The sequence below is a fragment of the Penaeus vannamei genome, chromosome 40, assembly GCF_042767895.1.
Source record: "Penaeus vannamei isolate JL-2024 chromosome 40, ASM4276789v1, whole genome shotgun sequence".
Classification (NCBI taxonomy): domain Eukaryota; kingdom Metazoa; phylum Arthropoda; class Malacostraca; order Decapoda; family Penaeidae; genus Penaeus; species Penaeus vannamei.
Window position 1 is genome coordinate 4599218 of NC_091588.1, and position 27500 is coordinate 4626717.

Sequence of the window (27500 nt, forward strand, 5' to 3'; positions counted from 1 at the left end):
CCAATCAGGTACAAGTAGCAGTGGAACCCAACTTGGATTCCACAGTGAACTCCAGTCTGGCTCAGGCAGCATTAGGTTCCAACCTGTTTTAGGTAACACAGGACTCCAGGCTAGCACAAGCAGCAATAGATTGCAGACTGGTTCAGTCAGGAGTAACTTTCAATTAATTTCAAACAATGGTGGTGTCCAGGCAGGATCAGGCAACACTGGTGTGCAGCCTATATCTGGCAACAGTAACTTACAGACTAGTTCAGTCAGCAGATTCCAATCTGATACAGGGATTAGTAAAATACAGGTTGATTTAGGAAATGGCAAATTCCAGTCAGGTTCAAATACTAATGGATTTCAAGCTGGTCCAGGCAGTAGAGTAGTAGCTGGTTTGAGTAGCAGAATACAGGCTGATCAAGGTAGTTTGCAGGTTGGTTCAAGTGACAGGAAACTGCAGCCTGGCTCTTCAGGTAGCAGTGGCTTGCAGACAAGTTCAGGTCACAACAAAGTCCAGTCAAGTTCAAGTGGCACAAGAGTTCAGGCTGGTCCAGGCAGATTACAAGCTGATTCAGGTAGAAGTAGGTTACAGACTGGGCTAATAGGCAGTAATTTACAAGCAGGTTCAGGCAACCAAAACTTACAGGCTGGGTTAGGAAGTCGTAGGCCACAGGCTGGTTCAAGCAGCAGTAACTTACAAGCAGGTTCAGGCAGCCAGAACTTACAGGCTGGGTTAGGAAGGAGCAAGATACAGACTAGTTCAGGCAGCAGTAGGTTTCAATCTGGTTCAAATAGCAATAACTTACAGGCTGGTTTAGGAAGCAGTAGGTTGCAGACAGGGTCAGGTGGCAGTAGATTGCAGGCTGGGTTCAGAAGCAGCAGGTTACAGTCTGCATTAGGAAACAGTAGGTTACAATCTGGATTAAGAAGCAGTAGGTTGCAGATTGAGTCGGGCAACAGTAGGTTACAGACTGGTTCAGGAAGCAGCAGGTTACAGGCTGGTTCAGGCAGTAGTTCACAGGTTGGTTCAGGAGGCAATAAGTTACAGTCTGGTTCAGGAAGTAGTAGGCTACAGACCGGTTCAGGAAGGAATACATTACAGTCAGGAAGCAATAGATTCCAGTCTAGTCTAGGTCGCACAAGAGTCCAGGCTGGAACAGGTGTTAGCAATTTCCAACAGAATGTAGGTAACGGTAGATCCCAAACAGAATCAAGAGCAGGGTTCAAGCCCAATTCAGGAAGTAGTTTCCAATCAAATTCGAGAAAAGCTGGATCCCAATTTAGTAGTGGCTCTCCCTTCGGTTCAAGAGGAGGTGCTCAGTTAAGTTCGGGGAGCAGAGGATTTCAGTCTGCTTCGAGCGGCGGCGGTCTTCAGTCTAGTTCAGGTGGCAATCGGTTCAGGACAGGTGCTGTAAGTGGGTTCCAACCTGGCTCTTCTGGCTCAAGCGGGGGAACTGCTGAGCCCCTGGGTCTTCCGGCTGAAGCATCTAAGCTGCTGGGGAAGATCTCGACCTCCTTCACCTGCCAGGGTCGTCCTTATGGGTACTATGCCGATCAGGAGAACTCGTGTCGAATCTACCACGTCTGCTACCCTGCGCTCTTCGCTAACGGTGCTACTGAGACCTCCCAGTACAGGTAAAGGCAGTTTCCCAGCCTCACAGTTGATTAAGATAAATACGCACTTAAAGTACTATATAGAACATTTATGAGGCATCTTTGCCACGCCCATTACTTGTCTTAGCCAAACCTCACAGCTCATTAAAATAAATGCGCATTCAAATATCTATACAGTGAACGTTTAAGTAGTATCTTTGCCACTAATACTTGTCTTAATCAAACCCCACAGTTCATTAAAATAAATGCGCACTCAAATCACTATACAGTGAACGTTGATGAAGCATCTTTGACACCAATAATTGTTTTATCCAAACCTCAATTGATTAAAATAAAATGCGCACTTAAAGTATCATACAATAAACAATCATCTATGACGCTCCTTTGCCACATACTTGTCATATCCAAACCTCAATTAATTAAAATAAATACGAACTCAAATTACTATACAGTGAACAAACGTTTATGAGGCTTCTTTGCCACGCCCATTCCTTATCCATTTCCTTTCTTCCTTTTCCAGCTTCCTGTGTAGTGAAGGATCAGTGTTCGACCAAAAAACACTCGCATGTGTAGCTGAGACGGATGCCATTCCCTGCCAAGAATCTTCTAGTTACTTCTTCACTAATGAACAGTTCGGCATCCCTGCTGATAGAAGAGCCTAAAGGATAGATTTTAGAAACATCTGTTCCATGTGAAGCATTGTTGTTGATATAATTTGTTCCTATATATGAAAGCTATAGAATAAAATGATGTTTACTCTCCTACTTTTCATTTGTATAACAAAGAAATGTTTCAGTGAAGAGATTTTTCATCTATCTATTCTGTGTGTGTACATCTATATATATACACACATGTATACAAACATACACATTTATATATACCTATACATACATACACACACGCATATACATATAGATTTACATATATCTGTATCTCTCTCTCTCTCTCTCTCTCTCTCTCTCTCTCTCTCTCTCTCTCTCTCTCTCTCTCTCTCTCTATATATATATATATATATATATATATATATATATATATATATATATATACGTGTGTGTGTGAACACATATATTATCAACGTACTATTATTCGAAACCTTGTGCTTTTAATTTTATTCTTTATATCTTATTCCTTTGTATCAACCTTTTTGTTTATCTCATATATCATGAGGTAAACCGTACATCTGTAACTGATTCAACCCGATAGCACTTAACGAGCAGTTTACTCACCCTTCTCCTTTTCGCTCCACCCCCTTGACTCTCAAAACTCATTAAATTAATTCCTCCGCTCTCATTGCAAGTCTTATCTCTTCCCCCTGTTACACTATTCCTCTTCCTCTTCAAAGTCAAAGTCAAGACACTTTATTCCATTAATTACAATGTTTCTTTTTTCAACATAAATGTATATATATTTAGTTGATTAGTTAAGGTATTCTTTTAATTTCGTTTTGAAATTACAAAAGTTGTTGATGTCTTCAACATTTTGTGGTAGCATGTTCAATTACTTGGGTCCACTTATTTCCTTTTCTCTTTCACCTTCCTTTCGCTTCCTTATCCCCTTATCCCCCTTTTCTCTCTGAGGCAATTTTTCTTTCTCTTTCTTTTGCTCTTGAAGTCCCCTCCGTTTCTCCTTCTCCATCTCCCCTTTCTATTTTGGCTCCTTTCCTTTCCTTTCTCCTCCTTACCCCGTTATTCTTTTTAGTCCCATATCCTTTTCCTTCATTTCTCCTTTCTAACTATCCTGATTCTCTACCGCCCCTCTCGAATAATAAGTATTAAATAATAAGTAATAAATATATGTAAACTGACGGTCTAACTAATTTAGTGTAGTGTACTTGCATCGAATAGTTATAACAGTAACATTAATAAGGATATTGATAATAGCAACAATAACTGCAATGATAATAATAACAATAATAAAGTTATGTTAGAATTCTAACATATTTGCAATGTCTTTATGTGCGTGTGTGTACGTCTATGTGTCATTCTTTAAAATCTATGTAGGCAATTATAAGCCCATTTGACATCAAAATGAAGCGACTTCAAGTCTGCATTCACATGGAATATGATTTCAAACATAAAGGGCAGATAGGCTGTCACCAACTTATATATGTGTGTGTGTGTGTGTGTGTGTGTGTGTGTGTGTGTGTTTGCGCGTGTATATGTACATTTATATACATATGTATGCACACATACTTATGTATATGTGTGTGCGTGTGTGTAGGCATATATATATGTGTATATATATATATATATATATATATATATATATATATATATATATATATATAGAGAGAGAGAGAGAGAGAGAGAGAGAGAGAGAGAGAGAGCGTATGTCCCGTGCATGTGTTTGTATTTGTACGAATAAAATGAAAATGTGATTATGTACTCACACTTAATTTCTGTTATCATAAATATGAGAATGATGATGAGGATAAACATGGGATGCTACTGGTGATGATAATGGTGGTGATGGTGACGATGGTAATGCCAATCATAACAAAATGCTAGCAATAATAATGATAATTATAATGATAACAATAATAACAATAATGATAATAATAGCAATAATAACAATAATGATAATAATAGCAATAATAACAATAATGATAATAATAGCAATAATAATGATAGTAATAACATCAATAACAATAATGATGATAATGATATTAGTACTACTACTACTGCTATCAGTTATGATGATAATGACAAAGATAATAATAACAATGATTATTATTATGATAGTAATAATGATATTGATACCAATAATAATAATTGTCATTATTATCATCATAGTTATAAGAATAATAACAAAGACAACACTCACAATACCGACAATGATAACAATGATGAAAACAGCAACAATAATAGCAATAACAATAACAATGATGACGTTAATAGTAATGATAATGATAATCAAAATGATTATAAGAATGATAATATCAATAATAACGATGATGTTATGATGATGACGATGATGATATCAACAATAGCAATAATAATCACAATAATAATAATAATAATGATAATAACAATGATAATGATTAATAATAACAATAATAATAATAATGAATTACAAACGATATGAAACACGAAGAAACTGTGCATAAGAGAACACATACAACAAGCATTTACTACACGGAATCACCTCAGTCCTATAATATTAGCTTGTTCAATGGACAATCTACAAGCAACTACCTTAAACGATATTAGAAGATACCATTACTTGTATCTTTTGAGTATGCTTCCTTTTTTTTTCTTTTCAATTATGTGTAATTATGTAAATCACAGTCATGTAATCGTAATCATAATTTGTTTTCAAGCAGTTGATGAATCTATTTTACTAATATTTAGTAAAACAGGCTGTTTTACTCCTAGTAATAACATAGGCTGTGAACAGTGAATGTTATATGAATAACAATACGTGTACAATGTCTATATATAGACTAGTGTTATGTTATAAACCTATCAGCATTATGACTATTAATGTAATAACACAGACAGAGAACAGGGTATGTGTATGTGAATATCAATATACACGTGTATATCAAAATTAATATATGTATTTATCATATGCATGTATATAATACTATGTCTATATATAGACTAATGTCATATTATAAACGTATCAGCAATATGGATATAAATGTAATAACATAGACAGTGAGCGGGGTATGTGTATGTGAATAACATGTATATCAATCAATACATGATTATATCACGTGTGTGTACATAATACGATGTGTGTATATATATAGATTAGTGCCATGTTATAGACGTATCAGCACTATGACTATTAATGTAATAACATAGTGAGCAGGGTATGTGTATGTGAATAACTATATACGCGTGCATATCATAATTAGTTTACGAATATATTACATGTATGTACATCAAACGATATCTACATATAGACTAATGTCATGTAATAAACGTATCAACACAATTGTCACTAATGGTAATAGGTCTTTTCATTCTAACATCCTATAATTCCTACTCTATTGACACGTCGGCAATTTCCGCTGTGCGAATAAGAGTGAATCCCAAGTGTTCGAAACTGTAAACGAAACTATAATCGTTGCCGGAGCATTCGACGGCCACATTTTCAAGGAGCGACAAACGTGGCAGGACGTACAGACGACCCTCGCACCCACTTCACCGAAATTTGAAGGTAAGGAATAATATCCTTACAACTGGATGTGATAAGTAGTTGTATTGATGTTGTACGAGGCTTTATGAAATAGGGGATGGGCGTGATATAAAGGGATGGGGATTGTGATTGAACTGCTGGTGAGAAAGAAGAAAGGAACAGTAGTGTGTAATAAATATCAGGCGCAGGAATATCATGCACTGCGAGTCTACAAACCCGTAATTTTTAACTACGGTACCGCGTAAGGATAAAATTAAGCCTCGATTGACTTCCCGGTAAGGTTATTTGGCTATAAACGATGCAGTTGGGTTAATTTAGTTTTAACCAGCCTCGGACTTTCAATTTTCGGTAATTTTTCAGTCTCACACAGCCCTCCCACCTCGCAAATATTTCCTTTTTGAATCCGATGATTAGCGCTGTTGTATGTGTGAATCCGTTGTCGTTTTCCGTCGCATATTCTGGAAATAAAGTTTTCAGGTTTCAGAACAAGCTGCTGAAAAATGGGGGGAGGTGGTCCTCGCAGAGCCTAATTCCCTAGGGGGGAGGGGGAGGGATGAGGGAGAGAAATAGAGTTCACGAAGCTCCGTGGGGGGGGGGGGGATGCACGATGTCAATAGCAAACTGTAAATGTCTAGATAAAATAAATACCACTTAAACATCTTTACAAATTGTAATTATATGAAAGACGAGCCCAAATTTATATCACGGCAACAATAGAAAGGACGTATAATTAAAAAATAAGAGCCAAACTTTGTCCGACGGACGCCGAATGAGACACCGCTAAATTAAACAAGCGCAAAACGTAATGCGGACGAAATCATGATACTCATTATTTTTTTTTACATTATAATACATTTTCGTAATCATACAAACCTGAATACCGAAACATAACATTAACCAACGAACCGTTAATAATTTTAAATAATCGGTTATTGTAAAATTATCCTTAAACACTTATTGTAACACGCATTTTATTAATAATTATGATATATATTCCGTGCAATATACATGTGCAATTTGCCGGTTCTCGTTTAAAACAAATTGAAACGTACTAACCTCCTTTTGTCACGCATCAGTTATCAGACTTTTCCGCCGGGTAATTATAAGTAAGACACCCGCCTCAATTTCGTTTTTGTCGCCTACACATTTCAATCTTCAGGGGCACGTAGGACACACACCCACGGGAGAAAGTTGAATAAAATTTTTAAATTTTAGGAATAAATTCAAAATCCGAACGAAACCGGCGCCGCTGCAACATGCGCCGCGCCGGTGTCCGTGTTGCCGATATATCCCTGGGGGTGAAATTTCGCCGTAGTTTTCAGAAACCTCCCGGCAGTACTTCGAGACGGTTCGAGACATCGAGATTTGTAGAAAGGCAACCTTTGATTTTGAATTAAAGCACGGCCAGTGAGGTCCCCACAAATTATTTAATTCCCGGCATGTACGAACAATATTAAGTAATTCCATTACACTTTCCGCGGCTGCCTTAATTAGGATTGCCCAAAATAATTTAACCACACCCCCCTTATTAGCACGATGTCTAATTATAGCCAAATCACATTATCAATACATTTAACACATACCGTCAGTGCGGAGGGTACAGGCGAGCTGCGGCAAGGAGGAATTGATGGAATCTTTTGTTCTCCGCCGGGTACTTCATTTGAAAAATGGCCTTAGCCAAGTACCCGGCGAAGTGGTATGTCCTCCTGCCGAAGCGGGGCACTTTGATCTTCGCTTCCCTCCATTTCCGCTCGATCGTGTTTGTGTGCGCTTTACTTTTGGGGTCAAGAAAATTATATGAATGATTCACAGTTAAATGTTGATAGCCCTCTCTTTCTAAGCAGTTGTATGCCTTCCAACAATCACTAATGACCGTTGTCCCTGGGTGGATACGCTCCTTAATGACGTTAAGCAAAATGAGTGTCACGCGTCTCCACGGCAACGAGGAAAAAATCCTACTCTTGCGGCATACTCCTCCAAAAACCCACTGACCTTCTATGACACGACCTACGTTATACTTACGTTTACCAAATTTTGATTCATCAATCTCGACAATTTCCCCTGACCCACCAATTTTGTCGGATTGATTTTCAAAACACCAGAAAATTAAAACCTCCCGGCAGAAGCTCGCCCAACCGCAAATAGTCCGGTTTGGGAAATTAAACTCGCTCCGTGCAGATGCGTAAGAAAACCTCTCTCGCAGATACAAATTTACAAATTTTAAATTAGTTTCAAAATCGAGCTTACTATTATCAAACCAGGTGTTCTTAAAAAGTGATTTTTTGAAATTGCATCTAACTTTTCGATTATTTTTGGGGGGTCTTGTCGCACCTGAATGAATTGATATTATCATCGCGACGGCATTCGCCGTCGCATTTTGGGCATTTCATGGCCTCCAAAATGAGGCCATGTGTACGGCAAAGATCGAGCAAGAGGGAAGGCTGGGTGCCGTACTTTTCCCAGAAGTGCCCATACCTATCATGATATAATAAATAAAAAAAAATGATCCATTATGATATAAGCCAAAAATATTTTATATTTTAAAATACATAATTTAATAATATAAATAATAAACATTTAAACTTACCCCATGTCACACTCCGCACAAAAATCACTAGTACTAGCCATGACGGTGGCTTACAGGCAAGTGACTACGTAATAAGATTGGGTATTGTTCCGATTGGAAGGCAATTGATGTAACAAGGCAGTAGCATTGTTAGATTGTTAACAATCAATCAAGGTTATGATAAAGATTATAGTAATGGTAAATTAACCACATTACACAGAATACAACATATAATGTATAAGCATAAATGGATTTGAGGAAATTTCATTATAAATAACATAAAATAATGTATAAAAATAATTAGTAATCGGCAATGATTCCAGGTTGGTTGAAAGTGGTGCACCGAAAACGTGACCTTCATAGAAAACGCAATTATAGAAAATGGAATAACAGAAAATGAGACATATAGAAAACGAGCTTATAGAAAATGTAAACATAAACAAAGAACTCTGCCTGTGGAAGGATGTTTTGGACTTAGGCTCTGCGCGGCGCGTAGCGCCGCGGTTTTTTCCGTTTAACGGTAAATATAATGCCTGTGCATCTTAAAATTACCATTATCCTACTCTATTTCTTCCGCTCTATAAGATGGCGGAGTCCATTTTCCTCTATCTACGCGCGTCGCGGTCTTCAACCTCTACCTCATCGATTTTCGGCGTTTTCTTTTGCGAATGAATCGTTCAGGAGATCGAGTACCATTTCTCCATCGACGATCTTGATTTGATAGTCCCGTTAGCAGGGGAGGGCATGAAGTATATCAGGGAAATTATGGGGTAAAACAAGCTTAAATAAGAATAACGATCAAAAATGCATAAAACTAGCACAAAAAGCGCTTAAAATCGGCCAATGAAACTCTACGGATGTAACCGCCATCTTTGAAAGTTTACGGACTGACGCGAAATAAATCAAAAACTCCACGGGAACCCAACCCACATTTCGGCAAAAAATCTACGGGAATTCACACGTTCCAACCCCCAAAAACGTATTGACCAATAAACCAACCAACCTAATAAATCAATATAAATTGCCGTGACTAGGCGTGCCCTTCGGGCACTGCCCGAGGAGAGGGTTGATGGGGGGCAAGCCCCCCAACACCCCCCAGGACACATTCTCTCCACCACGGTATGTACGGCAAGATAGAGCTGCATTCACACCATAAAACTGGGATGGTTATTGAAGTCGGATTATGGTAATTGTTGAAGACCGCGACGCACCCTCGCAGAGACTAAGTTCCAAACGTGGGGGGGTACCCCTCCCCCTCCATAGGGGGGGAGGTGGTCCTCGCGGAGCCAAATTCCCTAGGGGGGAGGGGGAGGGATGAGGGGGAGAAATAGAGTTCACGAAGCTCCGTTGGGGGGGGGGGGATGCACGATGTCAATAGCAACCTGTAAACGTCTAAATAAAATAAATAACTTATAATTACAATTTGTATAGATGTTTATGAAAGACGAGCCTAAATTTATATCATGGCAACAATAGAAAGGCCGTATAATAAAAAATAAGAGCCAAACTTTGTCAGACGGACACCGAATGAAACCGCTAAATTAAACAAGCGCAAAACGTTATGCGGACGAACTCGATATATTATACACATTTTTTTTTTTTTTTTTACATTATAACACATTCGTAATCATACAAACATGAATACCGAAACATAACAATAACCAACGAACTTGTGTCAAACCGTTAATAATTTTAAATAATCGGTTATTGTAAAATTATCCTTAAACACTTATTGTAACACGCATTTTATTAATAATTATGATATATATTCCGTGCAATATACATGTGCAATTTGCCGGTTCTCGTTTAAAACAAATTAAAACGTACTAACCTCCTGTTGTCGCGCCTCAGTTATCAGACTTCCCCGCCGGGTAATTATAAGTAAGACACCCACCCCAATTTTTTTTTTTTTTTTTTTCCCTACCCATTTCAATCTTCAGGGGCACGTAAAACACACATCCCGCGGGAGAAAGTTTAATAGAAATTTAAAATTTAGGAATAAAATCGAAAGACGAACGAAACTTCGTCGCCGCTGCAACATGCGCCGCGCCGGTGTCCGTGTTGCCGATATCTCCCTGGGGGTGAAATTTCGCAGTAGTTTTCAGAAATCTCGCAGTACTTCGAGACGGTTCGAGACATCGAGATTTGTAGAAAGGCAACCTTTGATTTTGAATTAAAGCACGACCAGTGAGGTCCCCACAAATTATTGAATTCCCCGGCATGTACGAACAATATTAAATAATTCAAATACACTTTCCGCGGCTGCCTTAATTAGGTTTGCCCAAAATAATTTACCACACCCCTTATTATAACCAAATCACATTATCAATACATTTAACACATACCGTCAGTGAGGAGGGTACAGGCGAGCTGCGGCAAGGAGGAATTGATGGAATCTTTTGTTCTCCGCCGGGTACTTCATTTGAAAAATGGCCTTAGCCAAGTACCCGGCGAAGTGGTATGTCCTCCTGCCGAAGCGGGGCACTTTGATCTTCGCTTCCCTCCATTTCCGCTCGATCGTGTTTGTGTGCGCTTTACTTTTGGGGTCAAGAAAATTATATGAATGATTCAGTTAAATGTTGATGGCCCTCTTTCTCCAAACAGTTGTATGCCTTCCAACAATCACTAATGACCGTTGTCCCTGGGTGGATACGCTCCTTAATGACGTTAAGCAAAGTGAGTGAGTCACGCGTCTCCACGGCAACGAGGAAAAAATCCCTACTCTTGCGGCATACTCCTCCAAAAACCTACTGACCTTCAATTACACGACCTACGTTATACTTACGTTTACCAAATTTAGATTCATCAATTTCGACAATTTCCCCTGACCCACCAATTTTGTCGGATTGATTTTCAAAACGCCAGAAAATTAAAACCTCCCGGCAGAAGCTCGCCCAATCGCAAATAGTCCGGTTTGGGAAATTAAACTCGCTCCATGCAGATGCGTAAGAAAACCTCTCTCGCAGATACAAATTTACACATTTTAAGTTGGTTTCAAAATCGAGCTTACTATTATCAAACCAGGTGTTCTTAAAAAGTGATTTTTTGAAATTGCATCTAACTTTTCGATTATTTTTTGGGGGGGTCTTGTCGCACCTGAATGAATTTACATTATCATCGCGACGGCATTCGCCGTCGCATTTTGGGCATTTCATGGCCTCCAAAATGAGGCCATGTGTACGGCAAAGATCGAGCAAGAGGGAAGGCTGGGTGCCGTACTTTTCCCAGAAGTGCCCATACCTCTCATGATATAATAATTTAAAAAAAATGATCCATTATGATATAAGCAAAACAAATATTTTTGAAAATACATAAACATTTAAACTTACCCCATGTCACACTCCGCACAAAAATCACTAGTAGTTGCCATGACGGTGGCTTACAGGCAAGTGACTACGTAATAAGATTGGGTATTGTTCCAATTGGGAGGCAATTGATGTAACAAGGCAGTAGCATTGTTAGATTGTCAACAATCAATCAAGGTTATGATAAAGATTATAGTAATGGTAAATTAACCACATTACACAGAATACAACATATAATGTATAAGCATAAATTGATTTGAGGAAATGTCATTATAAATTACATAAAATAATGTATAAAAATTTGTAATCGGCAATGATTCCAGGTTGGTTGAAAGTGGTGCACCGAAAACGTGACCTTCATAGAAAACGAACTTATAGAAAATGTAAACATAAACAACTCTGCCTGTGGAAGGCTGTTTTGGACTTAGCTCTGCGCGCCGCGTTTTTTTTTTTCCGTTTAATGGTAAATATAAGGCCTGTGCATCTAAAGATTACTTCTATCCTACTCTATTTCTTCCGCGCTATAAGATGGCAGTGTCCATTTTCCTCTATCTACGCGGGTCGCGGTCTTCAACCTCTAACCAATCAAATTTGTCTGGTCCCATAACAAAAACGTACACACGCAAAATGGAGCGTCTATGGAGCGCCATCAAAAGTTGGTAATAGCTACCAGAGAAGTTGCAACAATATTGCAACCAATATTTTGCTCGCTATGCCTTTTCTGTGCAATATAAACCGAAAAAGCGTTTGTGCATTTCTCTGGGCGCTGCACAACTCTCCCCCACCACATTAAAGCGGTAAGGGTATTTCTAAGAAAGACAGCCGCACATTTTTTTTTTCCCTTTCCCCCTTCCCCCTTCAATCTTGGGTGACCCGTGGGGAATAGAGGGTTGGAAGGGGGGGGGGCACTCACACGGGAGAAGTAGTGGAATCAAAAGTGAAAATTTCGAAAAAAAAAAAAGCAAAATCCGAGTCCGTCGCCGTCGCAAGATGCGCCGCGCCGGTGTTGCCGAAATCCTAACAAAATCCCTAACCTAACCCGGACCCCCTTCCCTGGGGGTATTTGCCCCCTTTTTGATCCCCTTTTATTCGATATTTCCTTACCGGGGGCAAGCCACGGAACCCTTAAGGGTATTTCGCCGTTCGTACACACATGTATGAACACTAGTTAATAATTCTGTTATAATGTAGTGCGGCCACCTTAATATTGCGGCGTCAAGGCTGACCCTTTGTTAATATTTAAGTAGCACAAAATATTTAAACTTTGCATTTATTGTTTTTTTTATGATAATCCTAAGTATGTGTACATAAAATGGCAAGACATGACCGGAAAAACCCATGGCTGTTACAAAATACATAATACCCTGCTTTTATTCCGGGCCTTTTAACCCAATGTTTCATATCTCGCCACAATCTTTCAATGTCCTGTGTATGGATTTGTGGGTCATGTGGGTTTACAAAATTTTCAGAATGATTAATACTCAGATGTTTTTAACCATGGTATAGGCCCATCCATCACTGTATCATGCAGTCTGGTTTTATATATTTCTTAATTAGGGGTATAAGCGTGTCTGCACTCCAGTCACTGGCCAAAAGTAGCACAATACATTTTTTTTTTACTGACATGCTCAATACTCCCCAAGACCCCCACCTGTCTTAACAGTCTGCCCCTGTTATACTTGCGCCGTACGAGCAGCTTCTCGTCGATCTCAATGATTACCCCAGCATCTCATATTGAATTTTTATTTTGTAATCAATTTTGGGGTACTTCAGAACAAACACTCCAATTTCCGCTACTCAGTTTTGACATGCCAATACATTTTGAGTTTCATGATCCCAATACTTTTGCAACCAATGACTAACAAACATAACTACTTTAAATGGTGCCAAATGTGTCCCTTGCAGAAACGTGCCACTGTAATCGCTGATCGAAAAACGCTACATTTCCGACGTTTATTTTTTCCAAGTTTTTTCATCTGCCACAATACCACGGATTTTCACGGTATTTGCAAGGTAAATTACAATGTGGACAATTTACCGCCCTTGGCAAAACTGTGCTCTGAAAAATTCAATAAAGTCATAATTTTTCGCAAAGTATTCAGATATTTCACAATAATAGTGAGGGTTACACCTGCCGCACCTGAGATCCGTTTTGTTAATTAAACTCGCTTTACTCAACTACACATACCTGTTCCAGACGCGGTGTCACATGACTGGTCAATAGCATTTCCTGTAATACTGTTGGCTTTGTGAAAATGTCACGCGCATGCAGTGTAGAATACTTTCCAAAAGGTTTCATGTGCAATTCATGCAATAACATTTATATAATTGAAAATCCTGCGCATTTGTTCAGGCACCTCTTGCTTGTAATATGGGTGACACCTCGATTTGCGCAGTGTAAGAAATGTTATTTGCTGCTGTAAATCATCATCATCATCAAGGGGGCTGTCGCCGACGGGGGCGCATAGCCGCATTCACCCTTCGCTTCCACCTACGAGGATCCCTCATGGCTAGACGCCAGGCAGGGACTCGGCCCATCTAGTTCTTCACGGCAGGTTTAGTCGATCTGCCCAAGTCACGACTTCCTCGGTCGTCCCACAGGCTCTCCTCCACCCAGGGTTGTCTCGAACAGAGACGACCTGATGGGGAGGATCATTGTGAGGAACGCGAGCCAGGTGGCCGTATAGCCTGAGTTGGCGATTACGGATTGTGCAGATAACTGGTCCTGTGCCAGTCTCACGGTGCAACCGTTGGTTGGACACATGGTCCCGCCAACAGTACCCCATGATCTGGTGCAAGGACCTATTACAAAAGGCTTCAAGACGAGCCTCCAAGGCACAGGACAATGTCCAGGTTTTGCTACCGTATAGCAAAACTGGCATTATCAGGGCCTTGAAAACCCGTAGCTTGGTCCTGCACAGGTACCGACATCTCCTAATACTTTTGTTGAGAGAGTTCATGACCCCTGCTGCCAGGCCAATCTGTCTGCTGACTTCATGGTCTGACATCCCAGAGTTATGAACTACACTACCAAGGTATGTAAAGCTCTCTGACTTCAATGTCCTCACTGCAAGCACGTACCGACTGAACAGGTTCTCCTAACAAGTCCCCAAATTCCTGGACCTTGGTCTTGGTCCAGGAGACCTCTAGACCCAAGGGCTTTGCAACGTCATCAGCAAAGTCAAGGTCTGTAAGCTTGATATTGCCCAGCGTTGCTCCACAATGATTTTGAACAGTAGCTCTGCCCAGTATCCAGTCCATGCAAGTGTTGAAAAGAGTTGGTGCAAGGACACAGCCTTGCCTCACTCCTGAACTAACAGGAAAGAAGCTCAACAGGCCCCCACCACACTTTACAGCACTTTCAGTACCAGTATACAGGCTTGCTATTAGTCCAATAATCCTTGTGGGAATTCCTCTCTGCCTCAGGATCTTCCAAAGTGACTCCCGATGCACCGTATCGAACGCCTTCTTGAGGTCGATGTAGGCTGTACATACTCGATAATATTGTGTAGATGCTGTATTGTTATTTAAAAAAAAAAAAAAAAAAAAAAAAAAAACTTGTAATGGTAAGTGGGCTTAATCTATGCATGATACAATAAGTATAGAAAAATGAATAGCCAGAATTTTTTTCGTTTACAAAAGGTAGGGAAGGATATCAGATGGCAATTTTTTTTTTTTTTTTCTCTCCCATTTCTGGCTCTGAGACACGTGCTTGTCCTATAGCTTATTGAGTTGGGGTTGAAGTACATGGAAAATAATTATTTAGAATCACCTGCTCTATCGTTTGCTTGTATTTCGAATTTTGGTACGTCCATAGTCTCATTAGCCGATTTTTTTTTTTTTCGTTTTTGTGCTATTTTTTCGCATTTTTTTATCATTAAATTATTTAAACCTTTTACCCCATTATTTCCCTGATATATTTCATGCTCTCCCCTGCTATCGGAACTTGACACATCAAGATCGTCAGCTGTGAATGCTACAGAAATGATCATCAGATTCGTTCTCATCACATAAGAATAAATCTGATGTAAATATTGTCTGTCCTGATTGTCATAAAAGGTAAAATATCACTTAGTTGAAAAAAAATCATGTTTTTCTGTAGAAAATTCCATGATTTCCTGATTCATGGCATTGTTCTGCAAATTACCATTTCTCCATCGATCTTGATTTGATTCTCATTAGCAGGGGAGGTCATGATGTATATCTGGGAAATTATGGGGTACAACAGGTTTAGATAAGAAAAACGATAAAAACTAATTGTTGAAGACCGCGACGCACCCTCGCAGAGACTGTTCCAAAGAAGGGGGGGGGGGGGGGTAATCGATATATTCGATTTCATGGAGTTCCAAATGGGGGTGGGGATGATACTATAAACCTGTAAATGTCTAAATGTTATACATACCATTTTAAAAACGTCTATAACTATCTTTTTTTTTTTTTTTTTTTTTTTATTCCGAAAACAAAAATAACGGTATAATCAAAGACGAGCCAAACTTTTGTGTTTTTCCTTGTGAAGTAAACAAAATGAGCAACATGGACTAATCCATTATATGCTGGGGATATTTTCGTCACTTAGTAGTAAATGAGGCTGCTGCAGCTTAAACTATTTGACTTATGCTCTGAAAGATGGCCATTTCCCTCTATCTCTGCATGTCAGTCTCGGTAACTTGTACCATCATAAACATAGTTACATCTGCAGCGTCCTCATATTCAATGCTAATGGATGTATGCGTAAAGAAATTGAGATCACACATCAGTTCCTAACACAATTTTCGGATAATATGCAGTATGAGGTAGTGGCTGATTTGGGTAATAAATCCTATATGAAATGAGAAAGATACAAGACCATTTTCTTCTGTTGATGGCAATATTTGTGCAAATGCTTTCCGAAAGTACTATATGTATATGAAGAGGTGAGAGCCCAATTTTAACTAAATCATATTTACATGTCGAGAGTAAACATTGGAATGATCGCAGAAACTCGTTACTGCAATGTACTAAGTAGTTCATCTTACTAAGCACTTGTTAAAATGTTTTGTTAAGTATCGCTTTTCCACTCATCTTTCAATGGCCCTTATTAATGTTATACCTCATTTACGTGTTAAGATTCATTTATACAGTTTTGTACGAGAATAGGTTTGAAGACCCTGTGCACGGGCATGTCTCTCCGGACGCCAGTTTCGATAGGAGTATTTCCGGCCATTCGCTGACAAGGCCGGCGAGAAAGGTTTCATTTTCGGTGCTGCGTCGATTCTGGGTTTATTAAGACTGTACAGTGGCAACGAAGAATTAATGGCTTGTGTTGACTAGAATTCCTATGCTCTCAAGATTTCCCTGTATCGGTGCATCTCGCGCGGTAACTTTTTTTCTAATATTCACTTTTCATCCCTCGTACCCCTTCCTAGTTCCTCTACTCTCCATTCCTAGTTTTCCTTCCTTGATGTTTAAAACTTATTATTAAGCAATTTACGTGATAGCTCTGTCATGTAACACACAAGTACAGCTCTTGTATTTTTGTAGAAATGTCCTCTAATTTTAAACTGCGGAATTACAATGGTTTTCTGTTGCTAGCTAGTTTGGTGGGTCAGTGGCCCATTGGTGTTATTGGGGTCAAAAGCTAGATAGCCATTTGTTTAGCATATTGATTAGCATATTCATTATGGATGCGAGTGATAAGTACTTAGTTGATGTTCAGCTTTGTTCATAATGTATTATGTAGAGTGCCATGTAGCAGTTCATAAATGTATTGCAGACAATACATTTATGAATTGCTAAATTATTTTGAATAGATTTAATGAAACGTATCTCACTCTTTAGCAAGTGTCAGATGAGCAGATGATCGAAGGAAATGTAGATCATAAGATTTTGACAGAAGGCTTTGTATCCTGAAATAAACACTTTCAAGTAAATATTTTGGAGCCAAGATGCACCTAATATAAATGTGCTAATACTCTTGCTTCACACAACCTTGATTAACATAACAGCTGAGATTAGAATCAGGCTGTGTGTAGTTGAAAGTACGTAAAGTTAAAGAACATTTTCTTTTCGCAGATATAGTACAAGCAACAGATACTCCATTTTTCCTGTCGTAAGTGAGAAGACACGATGGCTCCAGTAAGTGCAAGTACTCAAGTCAAGATGGCTGGTTCGCTAGCGGCCAAAGTAGGGCTCGGTGGCATCCGGAAGGCCACCCAGAGAGTCATCCAGAAAAAGAAAAATAGCTCGAACCCCATCGTAAAGAAGGCCTTCGAAACAGGAATGCGAAGTCTGGTAGAGCACGGGATAGGGAAAGTCCTACGAGCCGGAGGAGTCCAACGAATGGCAGAGAGGGGGTTCTCGAAGGTCAAAAGGGAAGAGTTCCGGAAAGTGGCCGACGACGTAAAGAAACTAGCGATGTCAGGTTTGCTGAAGGTGTTCACTCGAGAGCTCCCTGCGTGTGGCGACTCCGAGGGCAATCAACACGAAGTGGGTGGAGGAAAGTTATATAATTCTACTCGAGAGTCAGAGGTTGACTTTCATAGCTTTTTAAATTAAGGAAGTCTATGGGTAAATTAATAACTTTTAATACCGTTTTTAAGAATAAAATTTTAATGTATGTGCACTTGTGTTTTTGTACGTTCCTTGGTCTTATCAGACAATTGTGCAGCCCACACATTCTCTCTCTCTCTCTCTCTCTCTCTCTCTCTCTCTCTCCTAGCAGTAGTCTGGTATATTAATAAGTTTGTTCTGGAGCACAGCAATCTTTAATGTCAATGAAGGTTTGAAGTTGCTCTTAACTGTGTTGGTCATATGGAGATTACACAAAAAGGTGTTCATGTAAAAAATATATCTTGGAATAAATTACTTAATTGGCTAACATACATATAAAAATTCAGATCGAAAGGTCAGGTACCAAATATTTTCTAGCCTATGCTCTCGGCTTTCTTCCTCGCTCAGGGTAATTTTCCTCTCGCTCTACCACTCACATGCTACATAATTTTCCACACAACTTACAGTAAACTTTGGTTAAGAACAACTTGCGCTCCTCGGACGAGCGCAAGCAGATGCACACACATTCTAACACTGCGACACCCCTTTCAATCCCCCTTTCCTCTACCATATCTCCATCCCCTTCTATCCCATTACTAAGGTGTGAAAACCCTGCTGAAAGAATGAAAAGCTGGCTTTGTCCCAGTCATGTGAACGGCCTCTAGGAGTTATGAGCATGGTTTTCTCTTGGTTAGTTGCCTAGCCCTTAACCTCTATGGGGACCCTGAGGGGAAGACAGATTCTTTTCCCAATTTTATTCAGACCAAATAATAGATTCTTTACCCTTAGGGGTATTAAGGCTTGCCCCCCTTTGTCAACTAGCTTATGTGATTTCGAATTTCATGGTTGACCCCTTCCCATCCTTGACCACGGCTCCGACCACTGATATTAATATCCAATCCTCGACGTTTACTAACCGCTCTATCCATGCCAAACAACCTACACATTCTCCTCTCCATCTCCTACTGCAGTCTTCAATGTCTACGCCACCTTACTCCTCATCATTGTCCCTCCCCCCCCACCCCACCCCCACAGAATCCCAGAACTTCCTCCCGCCCTCGTCCTACCTTTTCGATTCTTTGATTTCACCCACAGCCGCCTACTCTTGAATACTCTTATTTCAACAAAGACTCCAAAAACAAGTAGGCAAAGTTACATTTAGCAGTCGCTCTGATCGGTTACACCTGGTCAGTCCCATCAGAAACCCAAGCTCGTATACTATCTACCATAACTGACATCACTGGCAAACCCACTCATGCCGAACCTCGCCTCTTAGTACTTGTAGAACTGCTATCCCTATAAATGCTTGTCCTATCTATAGCAAGAATTGGTCACTGAGAATGACCTACTTACCTGCCTTGTTAATTATGCAGTAGCAGTACAGTGATACACTATTTCTCCCAGAGGTCAGCCTAAGTCCCATGTCAATATTGCCAAGATTAGCTTCCGTAAACGTAAACACCACAACCCCTTACGCGCGCGCACACAATCTATAACTCTCACCCCAACACCACGAATGTAACCTACATCAAACCACGAACATACTTGAAATAAATTACAAGAATCGAGTACCTATGTTACACACATGATACAATATATTCTTGAAGTTGTAATAGTGCTTAGTTACAAATACACGTACAAAGAAACGTGACCTTATTTGCATAATATTCGATTAAGGTTTTGTTGAAATGGGTAATAGTGAAGGATTGTTAAATATCCCACTCTTAACTTCCTTGCTTGACGCCCTTTCTTTAAGCAGTCCCCCTTCCCCCTTAGAATATCCTAGTTCCGCTCCTGTACAAACAAGATGTTGAATTGTACTACAGCCTGTCGCTAGGATTCTCAAGTGTTCAACGTGTAAAACATAATATAAACATAATTGAAGTTGTTAATCAATAGATCATAAACAAGCTGAGGACATGCCATTAAAGTGCTAGCTTGGGTTTTGTGGCAAGTTCCGAAAAGGTATGGACGAATGAATACTTCGCAATAGAGATTAAGTAGATATTACAGAAAAGATTCCCGTGTAAAACCATTCAATACCTGACATTTTGAAATGAATACTTAAATTTTACTTCAACATATCACACTGTAAAGGCATGTTCAAATAAGCTGGCATGGTCGGCCTGTAAAGCTGACGTCACCGGCGAGAAAACGAGGAAACTACCTGTTTACAGAGTAGTTTGTCCGCCTGTGACGTCATCTCTCTTCGTGCCCGCGCATGTACCCAGCTATCATGCCCGCTATTCTTTCAGAACGGACCAAAAGAAAATATTTGATGTTTTTTTCTTTTTACATAGATGGGTAGTATGCCAGGAAAAAATGGAAATAAAAAATTGCAATCAAATCATGAATTCGGTAATATATGCGTTAATAATAACATTTACAGAACATGCCATTTGCAAATATTCTTTCTAGTTCATCCTGTTCTGCTTTGTGAAAAATCTTGGCTACTTGCCTTTTTTTTCCGAAAAAGATAAAAGTTAGTACAAAACATCTTTTCATAGCTGCATTTTATTGGTACTTTCGCTGGTTTTATTTCGGGTCTATATCTCTTGAACTACTTGCATTTATTTATTCTTCATTTTATCTTTTTTTTATTTTTTATTATATATATATATATATATATATATATATATATATATATATATATATATATTTTTTTTTTTTTTTATTTTTATTTTTTTCATTTGCCAATTAAAACAAAAATATAATTGGGTTACTTTTAAAAGGTTAGAAAGGAATTCCCTATTCGTTGTTTTGATTTAGTCGTAACTTCCATCAGGTAACTGTTTTCATGGACACAATTTTCAGAAAGGTAATAACGAAAATTCAATGTTCATTTCATAATTAGTAGGTAGAATTGATAATTTCGTTAATCAAAGAATATTTCCAAATTATTTTCCTTTAATTTGTTGTGATAATGTAACATGAAAATGACTTCGTGAATCAACGCTTAGTTTTAAAAAATGTTTAGGAAAAAGATCTTAACAGGAATTTTTAAACAAACCGTTCCATTAATACGTTTATTTTTGTTTCCTTGTATACATGATATATAAGGATTAACTTGACTGTGTTCGAGCTGCCACTTATTCGTAATAAATCTATTAGGAAATCGGGAATAAAAATCCTTTACAAAGATTTTTATTCACTGTACAAACTCGAACTCTATACATATCTGTTCCTTTGTTGTTTTTCAGCGTCGTCCAACGCTTGTAACGGACATCGTCAGAAGCTACCCTTTGATGGCTACAAAATTATTATTATTACTACTAATAATCATGTGGCTTTATTGTGCTAGCCCTTAGCAGACACTAGGTTTCTCCCATTTGTAATGTGGTAGGGGAAAGTGATGATATTTGGTGTCATTTTGCGAAATTGTTAAATTTGTTAGATTTGTTATCGTTGAAGTCGACTCTTAATTGAGAATGCATTGGATTTTATTATTAATCTAATATCTTGTGCATCGTAATGATAATTATTTTATATTAATGGTATTCGGTAATTTTTCTTAAACTATATTGCAACAACATAGGATTTCTTAATAAATAAGGGATATTAAAAGAAATATGTAATATATATAATGGTGGTATCTAACTTTATTCATTTGGAAGTTGAGAAGTTTCATTTGACAACAATATCTTAATATTACGAATTATCTTGTAAGGTCAAATGCGATATTTTATGTGGTCCATGTTGTATGTAGAGTATGTAAGAGCGAGAGCACAATTTTGGAAATCTTGCCTGCGGTTCACTTATGATTGGAGGAATCACCACAACCGTAAGTAAATGTTCCTCTGGGCCGGATTTACTAACGTTTTATGAGATCGTAAAGGGTTTGTTTACATTGTAAAACAAGCTAGTCTATCGTTTCTCGCAACGAGCGTATTTTCAAAACACTCCCAAGGTCGTAAACACATCTCCGTACGAGAGACATATACGGGAGTCCGAAACCACTCGTAACGCTTGTCGTGGCGATCTACCTCAGCTCATATCAGCCTCCTAAATACCTCCAGGAGTGTGTAAATGTCACTACGATACATAGCAATAGGTAATACGGTTGTGACGGTTACGAGACCCCTGGACTCTCGTTTGGCATTTGAAAATGAGTCGTAACGTCGCTAGTTGAGAAATCGTTGATACTTCTGGTAACCATTACGAGAGAGTTTAGTAAATCCGGCCCCATTGATGTTAGTTTATCGTTCCATTGATTATACTATATTTATCTTGTTTATGTCGAAGTTTCGTATTGTTTTGCGTTGTGCTCCCTTTACAATTTGCGGTTATCTTTGCAGGCTTATATTAAATTTGAATATTTACGATATTTAACTTAAATATCTATGTTAGCATAATACATGTAAAGTAAAAAGTGGTCATTTATTCAGTGGTTGTATATTACACTGAAGAGATGTCCTTCTTTGCTGAAAACATATGGCGGTTTTGGATTATATCAGTGAGGACGTTTTGAGATTAATTCTAAAATACACGAGTCTGCCCTCGAATCTTAACCTCCAAGACCATTTTCTTTAAATACATTACGGGTGAGGTATACATATCATATGTGATGTGATTTAAATTCGTTAGGGTGTATTTCCGATAGTGTTACATAAGAATTTGTTGTCCATGTGTAACATGTTTGAATACACCAAGGTTGCTAGATGAACAAAATGACTGCTATTTTAATGAGCTCTATATAAAGATAAGACACTAAGTTTAATTATACACGCACGTACACACGCGTAGACACACACACACGCACCTACACACACGCTTACACATACACACGCTTACACATACACACGCTTACACATACACACGCTTACACATACACACGCTTACACATACACACGCTTACACATACACACGCTTACACATACACACGCTTACACATACACACTCTTACACATACACACGCTTACACATACACAGGCTTACACATACACGCGCTTACACACACACGCGCTTACACACGCACACGAACACGAACACACGCGAACACACACACATGCACATATACATGCACATGTACAAACACACACACACACACACACACACACACACACACACACACACACACACACACACACACACACACACACACACACACACACACACATATATATATATATATATAATTGTGTGTGTGTGTGTGTGTGTATGTGTATGTGTGTGTATGTATGTATGTATTACACACACACGAACTTACATAAAACTCATAACCAGTTGAAGCAGGCACTATCTACTCTGTAATCAATATCAAAATTTCAACGTAAATAAAATATAAGAAAAAAAATAGACAGTGGAAGAGATTATCACAAACGGTGCCAAGGTGAAGAGAAAGTGTTTGCGAATTAAAATAAAAGGATTGAAGATAAAAAAAAAAAGACTTAGAGATCAGATTTACTTGAATGGCGTTTGTCATTATTATTATTGTTATTACCGTTATCATCATTATTATCGTTTTGAAAATCATTATTGATATCATTAACAGTATTGTTATTATTATTGTTCTTACTACTACTATTATTATCATTATCTATATTATTAGTATTATTATGATCTATGTTATTATTATGATCTATATTATTATTATCAATATTGTTATCATTATTGTCATTATTATTATTATCGTCATTGTTGTCATTATCATTATCATTGTAATTGTTGTTACTATATTCATTTTTATTATCATAATGATGATTATCACTATTGTTATTAATTATTATTATCATTATTATTACTATTATTGTTATTATTATCATATCGTTAGTTATCATTATTGTATTCAATCATGTGCACATTACGCTTGAAATGATAATCCATGTGACTGTGGAGATGGTCTCTTTATTTGATTAAAAAAAAAAAAGTAAAATTGACTACATATTCACTCAAGAACGACACAAGCAAAAAGGCATAATATCACGTGTCTATACAAGTTCTATTCTAACTCATTTTCATCATCGTTATTGCTATTTTCTTTTTCGTTATTAATGTTATTATCTTTTTTTTTTCCTTGGAGGCAAGTACACAATAATAAAATAGTAAGACCGTCAGTTTATTCCTCTTATGCACACAACTAACCAAAGGAAGGTAAAAGGGAAGGGGAAAGGAAAGACGGGAAGAAATGGGATTTGAAAAGGGAAGAGTGGGGGAGGGGAGGGGAAGAAGGGGGCGTGGAGAAGAAAGGGAAGGAAGAAGAGAAAAGGGAGATGGAGAAGGGTAAGCAAAAAGGACTTAAAAAGGAATAGGGTGAAGGGAGAACAGAGAATGAGGGGGTAGGGGAGGGAGCAAAAAAGGGGGAGGTGGTTAAGAAGGAAGAGAAGGAGTGGGAGGGAGTAAAGGAGGGGTACATGGTAAAGAAGTGAGAGAGAGAAGATATAGGAGCTTAAGGTGGGAGGAGAGGATTGTAAGCACGATTAGAGAGTGAGAGGTTAGCAGAGCGGGTAAGGGAGAGGAAGAAGGAAAGGAAATTGGAAGAAAGAAGACGAGAGGTAAAAGGAGGAGGGAGAGGAGAGGGGAGAAGTACATCTCTTTTCCTTCTGTGGAATATCCAAAGATCCAGCTACTGACTATTATTGATATTGGATTGTAATCAACCATCCTCGTTAAAAAATAATGATACTTTGTTTAGGAATTGCTTATAGCTTCTGATAAAACCTGATCTTCGAAATGAAGTGAAAAGGTTATATGCCTTTACATATTTGTTGAAAGGTTTACTTCGCAGAGTAGCCAATGCCCCAAGAGATTGTTGTGTAAAATGAAGAGTTGTATTTGTAGGAAACGTAAGCTATTGTGTAACTTGGAAGAGAAATATAATATTCAGGATTTGTGATGGCTTTCTCTAGGTTGATACAAGTAATTAATTAAATAGGTTAGCTTCATCTTCTCTGCCATGAGGATCTGTAACCATAGCATCACAGTTATTAAAACAAATGTCATATTGTTTACATTTGCTTACTGGGTGATAATCATACACTTCTAGGACATGCAATTTATTAGCTAGTGTTACCTATAAACATGTTGCATAAACCACTTGTACTATTTCCTAGGAGAATTTCTTATTCATGGTCGTTGTCGTGAGCATCTTGAGGGCTTTCAAATGCCCTTTTCTTCAGGGCGGCCAAATTGTTCATTTACGTACAAGAAGTTAGACGACTCCTGGCATGGGATAGCTTCTGATGGTTCTACGCAAGTCAGCTGTTTCTGGTCGAACACGGAGCCCTCACCACACAGTAGGCTGTTGGGTAGTAATATTTGTTAATTCATGGTATTGTAATTACAATATTAGAATGTGGAATTTCTTTCATATGATACAGCTATTGAAAACAAGATAGGAACTTATCTGGAATAATTTTCCTGTATTCATAACATACCTGTATTGATAAGTTTCAATGGCACCATTGGAGAAGAGTGCAGGATAACAGATATGGAAGATATTGCAGGAGTTGTCCTGGTCAGCATAGTAACCATAAGGACGTTCAGAACAAGAGAAGGACGTTGAGATGTCTCCTAACAAAGCAGTGGCTCCTGCTGGGAGGTTCAAGGGCTCGAAGATTCCATCAGCATACTGTAGGTCTTCAAAGCCTGAAACAGACCCTGCATTCCCAAGACTACTTAGGAATGATCCACCAGCGCCGCCAGCTCCGAATCCACTGCCAGCACCTCCAGCTCCGAATACACTGCCAGCACCTCCAGCTCCGAATCCACTGCCAGGACCTCCAGCTCCGAATCCACTGCCAGCACCTCCAGCTCCGAATCCACTGCCAGCACCTCCAGCACCGAATCCGCTGCCAGCACCTACTTGGCCGCTACCAGCTCTGAATCTACTGCCTGCACCTTGCTGGCCTCCAGCTCCTGCTCCGAATGCACTGCCTGCTCCTCCTTGACTGCTTCCAGTGCCAAAGCCACTGCCTGTGCCTCCTCGACTGCCTACAGCACCGAATCTGCTGCCTGCACCTTGTTGGGCTCCGGCTCCTGCTCCGAACCCGCTTCCAGCACCTCCCTGACTGCCTCCAGCACCAAATCTGCTTCCTGCACCTTGGCCTCCGGCTCCTGCTCCGAACACACTGCCCCCTGCACTTCCTTGGCTACCTCCAGCACCGAATCTGCTACCAGCACCTTGACTTCCAGCTCCTGCACCTCCTCGGCTGCTTCCAGCACCAAAGCGGCTGCCAGCACCTTGTTGACCTGCAGTTCCTACACCAAATCCACTGCCAGCACCTCCTCGGCTGCCTCCTGCACCTCCTTGGCTACCTCCAGCTCCAAATCTGCTGCCAGCACCTTGTTGGCCTCCAGCTCCTGATCCAAATCCACTGCCTCCTGCACCTCCTCGGTTGCCTCCTTGGCTACCTCCAGCTCCAAATCTGCTGCCAGCACCTTGTTGGCCTCCAGCTCCTGATCCAAATCCACTGCCTCCTGCACCTCCTCGGTTGCCTCCTGCGCCTCCTTGGCTACCTCCAGCTCCAAATCTGCTGCCAGCACCTTGGCCTCCAATTCCAGATCCAAATCCACTGCCAGAACTTCCTTGGCTGCTTCCAGCCCCAAATCTGCTGCCAGCACCTTGTTGGCCCCCAGCTCCTGATCCAAAACCACTGCCAGCACCTCCTCGGCTGCCTCCTGCTCCTCCTTGGCTGCCTCCAGCTCCAAATCTGCTGCCAGCACCTTGTTGGCCTCCAGTGCTTGCTCCGAATCCACTACCAGAACCTCCCTGGCTACCTCCAGCACCGAATCTACTGCCTGCTCCTTGTTGGCCTGCAGTTCCTACACCAAATCCACTGCCAGAACTTCCTTGACTACCTCCAGCTCCAAATCTGCTGCCAGTACTTCGTTGGCCTCCAGCTCCTGATCCAAAACCACTGCCAGCACCTCCTTGGCTGCCTCCAGCTCCAAATCTGCTGCCTGCGCCTTGTTGGCCTCCAGCTCCTGATCCAAAACCACTACCAGAACCTCCCTGACTGCCTCCAGCACCGAATCTACTGCCAGCTCCTTGTTGGCCTCCAGTTCCGGTTCCAAATCCACTGCCAGCACCTCCTCCTGCTCTGAATGTGGTGCCAGAACTCTGTTGGCGACCTCCAGCTCCTGCTTGGAACACACTGCCAGTAGCTCCTTGCTGACTTACTCCAAAGCCGCTGCCAGTGCCTCCTTGGTTGGTTCCAGGTCCAAATGTGCTACCAGTACTCCCTTGGGAACTTCCAGCTCCTGCTCTGAATGTACTGCCAAAACTTTGTTGTCGGCCTCCAGTTGCACTTCCGAATACACTGCCAGAACCTCTTTGGCTTCCTCCAGCTCCAAAAGTGCTTCCACCTCTCTGACTGCCTCCAGTTGTGAATGCGCTGCCAGTACTTCCTTGGCGGTTT

At 39.8% G+C, this 27500-nt stretch overlaps 3 protein-coding genes across 6 annotated transcripts in view; 2 read left to right on the plus strand and 1 right to left on the minus strand.

Moving 5' to 3' along the window:
- LOC113815820 (uncharacterized transmembrane protein DDB_G0289901) overlaps positions 1-2316 on the plus strand; it is a 4766-nt gene extending 2450 nt beyond the window's left edge. The window contains exons 2-3 of the mRNA XM_027367834.2: positions 1-1620; positions 2120-2316. The exon at positions 1-1620 is cut by the window's left edge and continues 2080 nt beyond it. Of these exons, the coding sequence (XP_027223635.2) occupies positions 1-1620; positions 2120-2261 (1762 nt within the window). The 3' untranslated portion in view covers positions 2262-2316. The remainder of the gene's footprint in view (positions 1621-2119) is intronic.
- A 3361-nt stretch (positions 2317-5677) lies between these two features.
- LOC113815830 (uncharacterized) lies at positions 5678-18215 on the plus strand. Its single transcript, XM_027367844.2, has 2 exons — positions 5678-5766; positions 17668-18215. The coding sequence occupies exon 2, from the start codon at positions 17722-17724 to the stop codon at positions 18148-18150; it is 429 nt and encodes a 142-aa protein (XP_027223645.1). The 5' UTR covers positions 5678-5766; positions 17668-17721; the 3' UTR covers positions 18151-18215.
- Positions 18216-25123: 6908 nt separating this feature from the next.
- The window catches only part of LOC113815829 (uncharacterized PE-PGRS family protein PE_PGRS24), a 4279-nt gene continuing 1902 nt past the window's right edge, over positions 25124-27500 (minus strand). The window contains exons 2-5 of one of the 4 annotated variants that reach the window (XM_070117526.1): positions 26494-27500; positions 26143-26397; positions 25518-26022; positions 25124-25381 (exon numbers count right to left, since the gene is read on the minus strand). The exon at positions 26494-27500 is cut by the window's right edge and continues 727 nt beyond it. In XM_070117526.1, the coding sequence (XP_069973627.1) occupies positions 25240-25381; positions 25518-26022; positions 26143-26397; positions 26494-27500 (1909 nt within the window). In that variant the 3' untranslated portion in view covers positions 25124-25239. Of the gene's footprint in view, positions 25382-25517; positions 26470-26493 lie in introns of all 4 variants that reach the window. The other 3 variants (XM_070117525.1, XM_070117527.1, XM_070117524.1) reach the window with 3 other exon arrangements.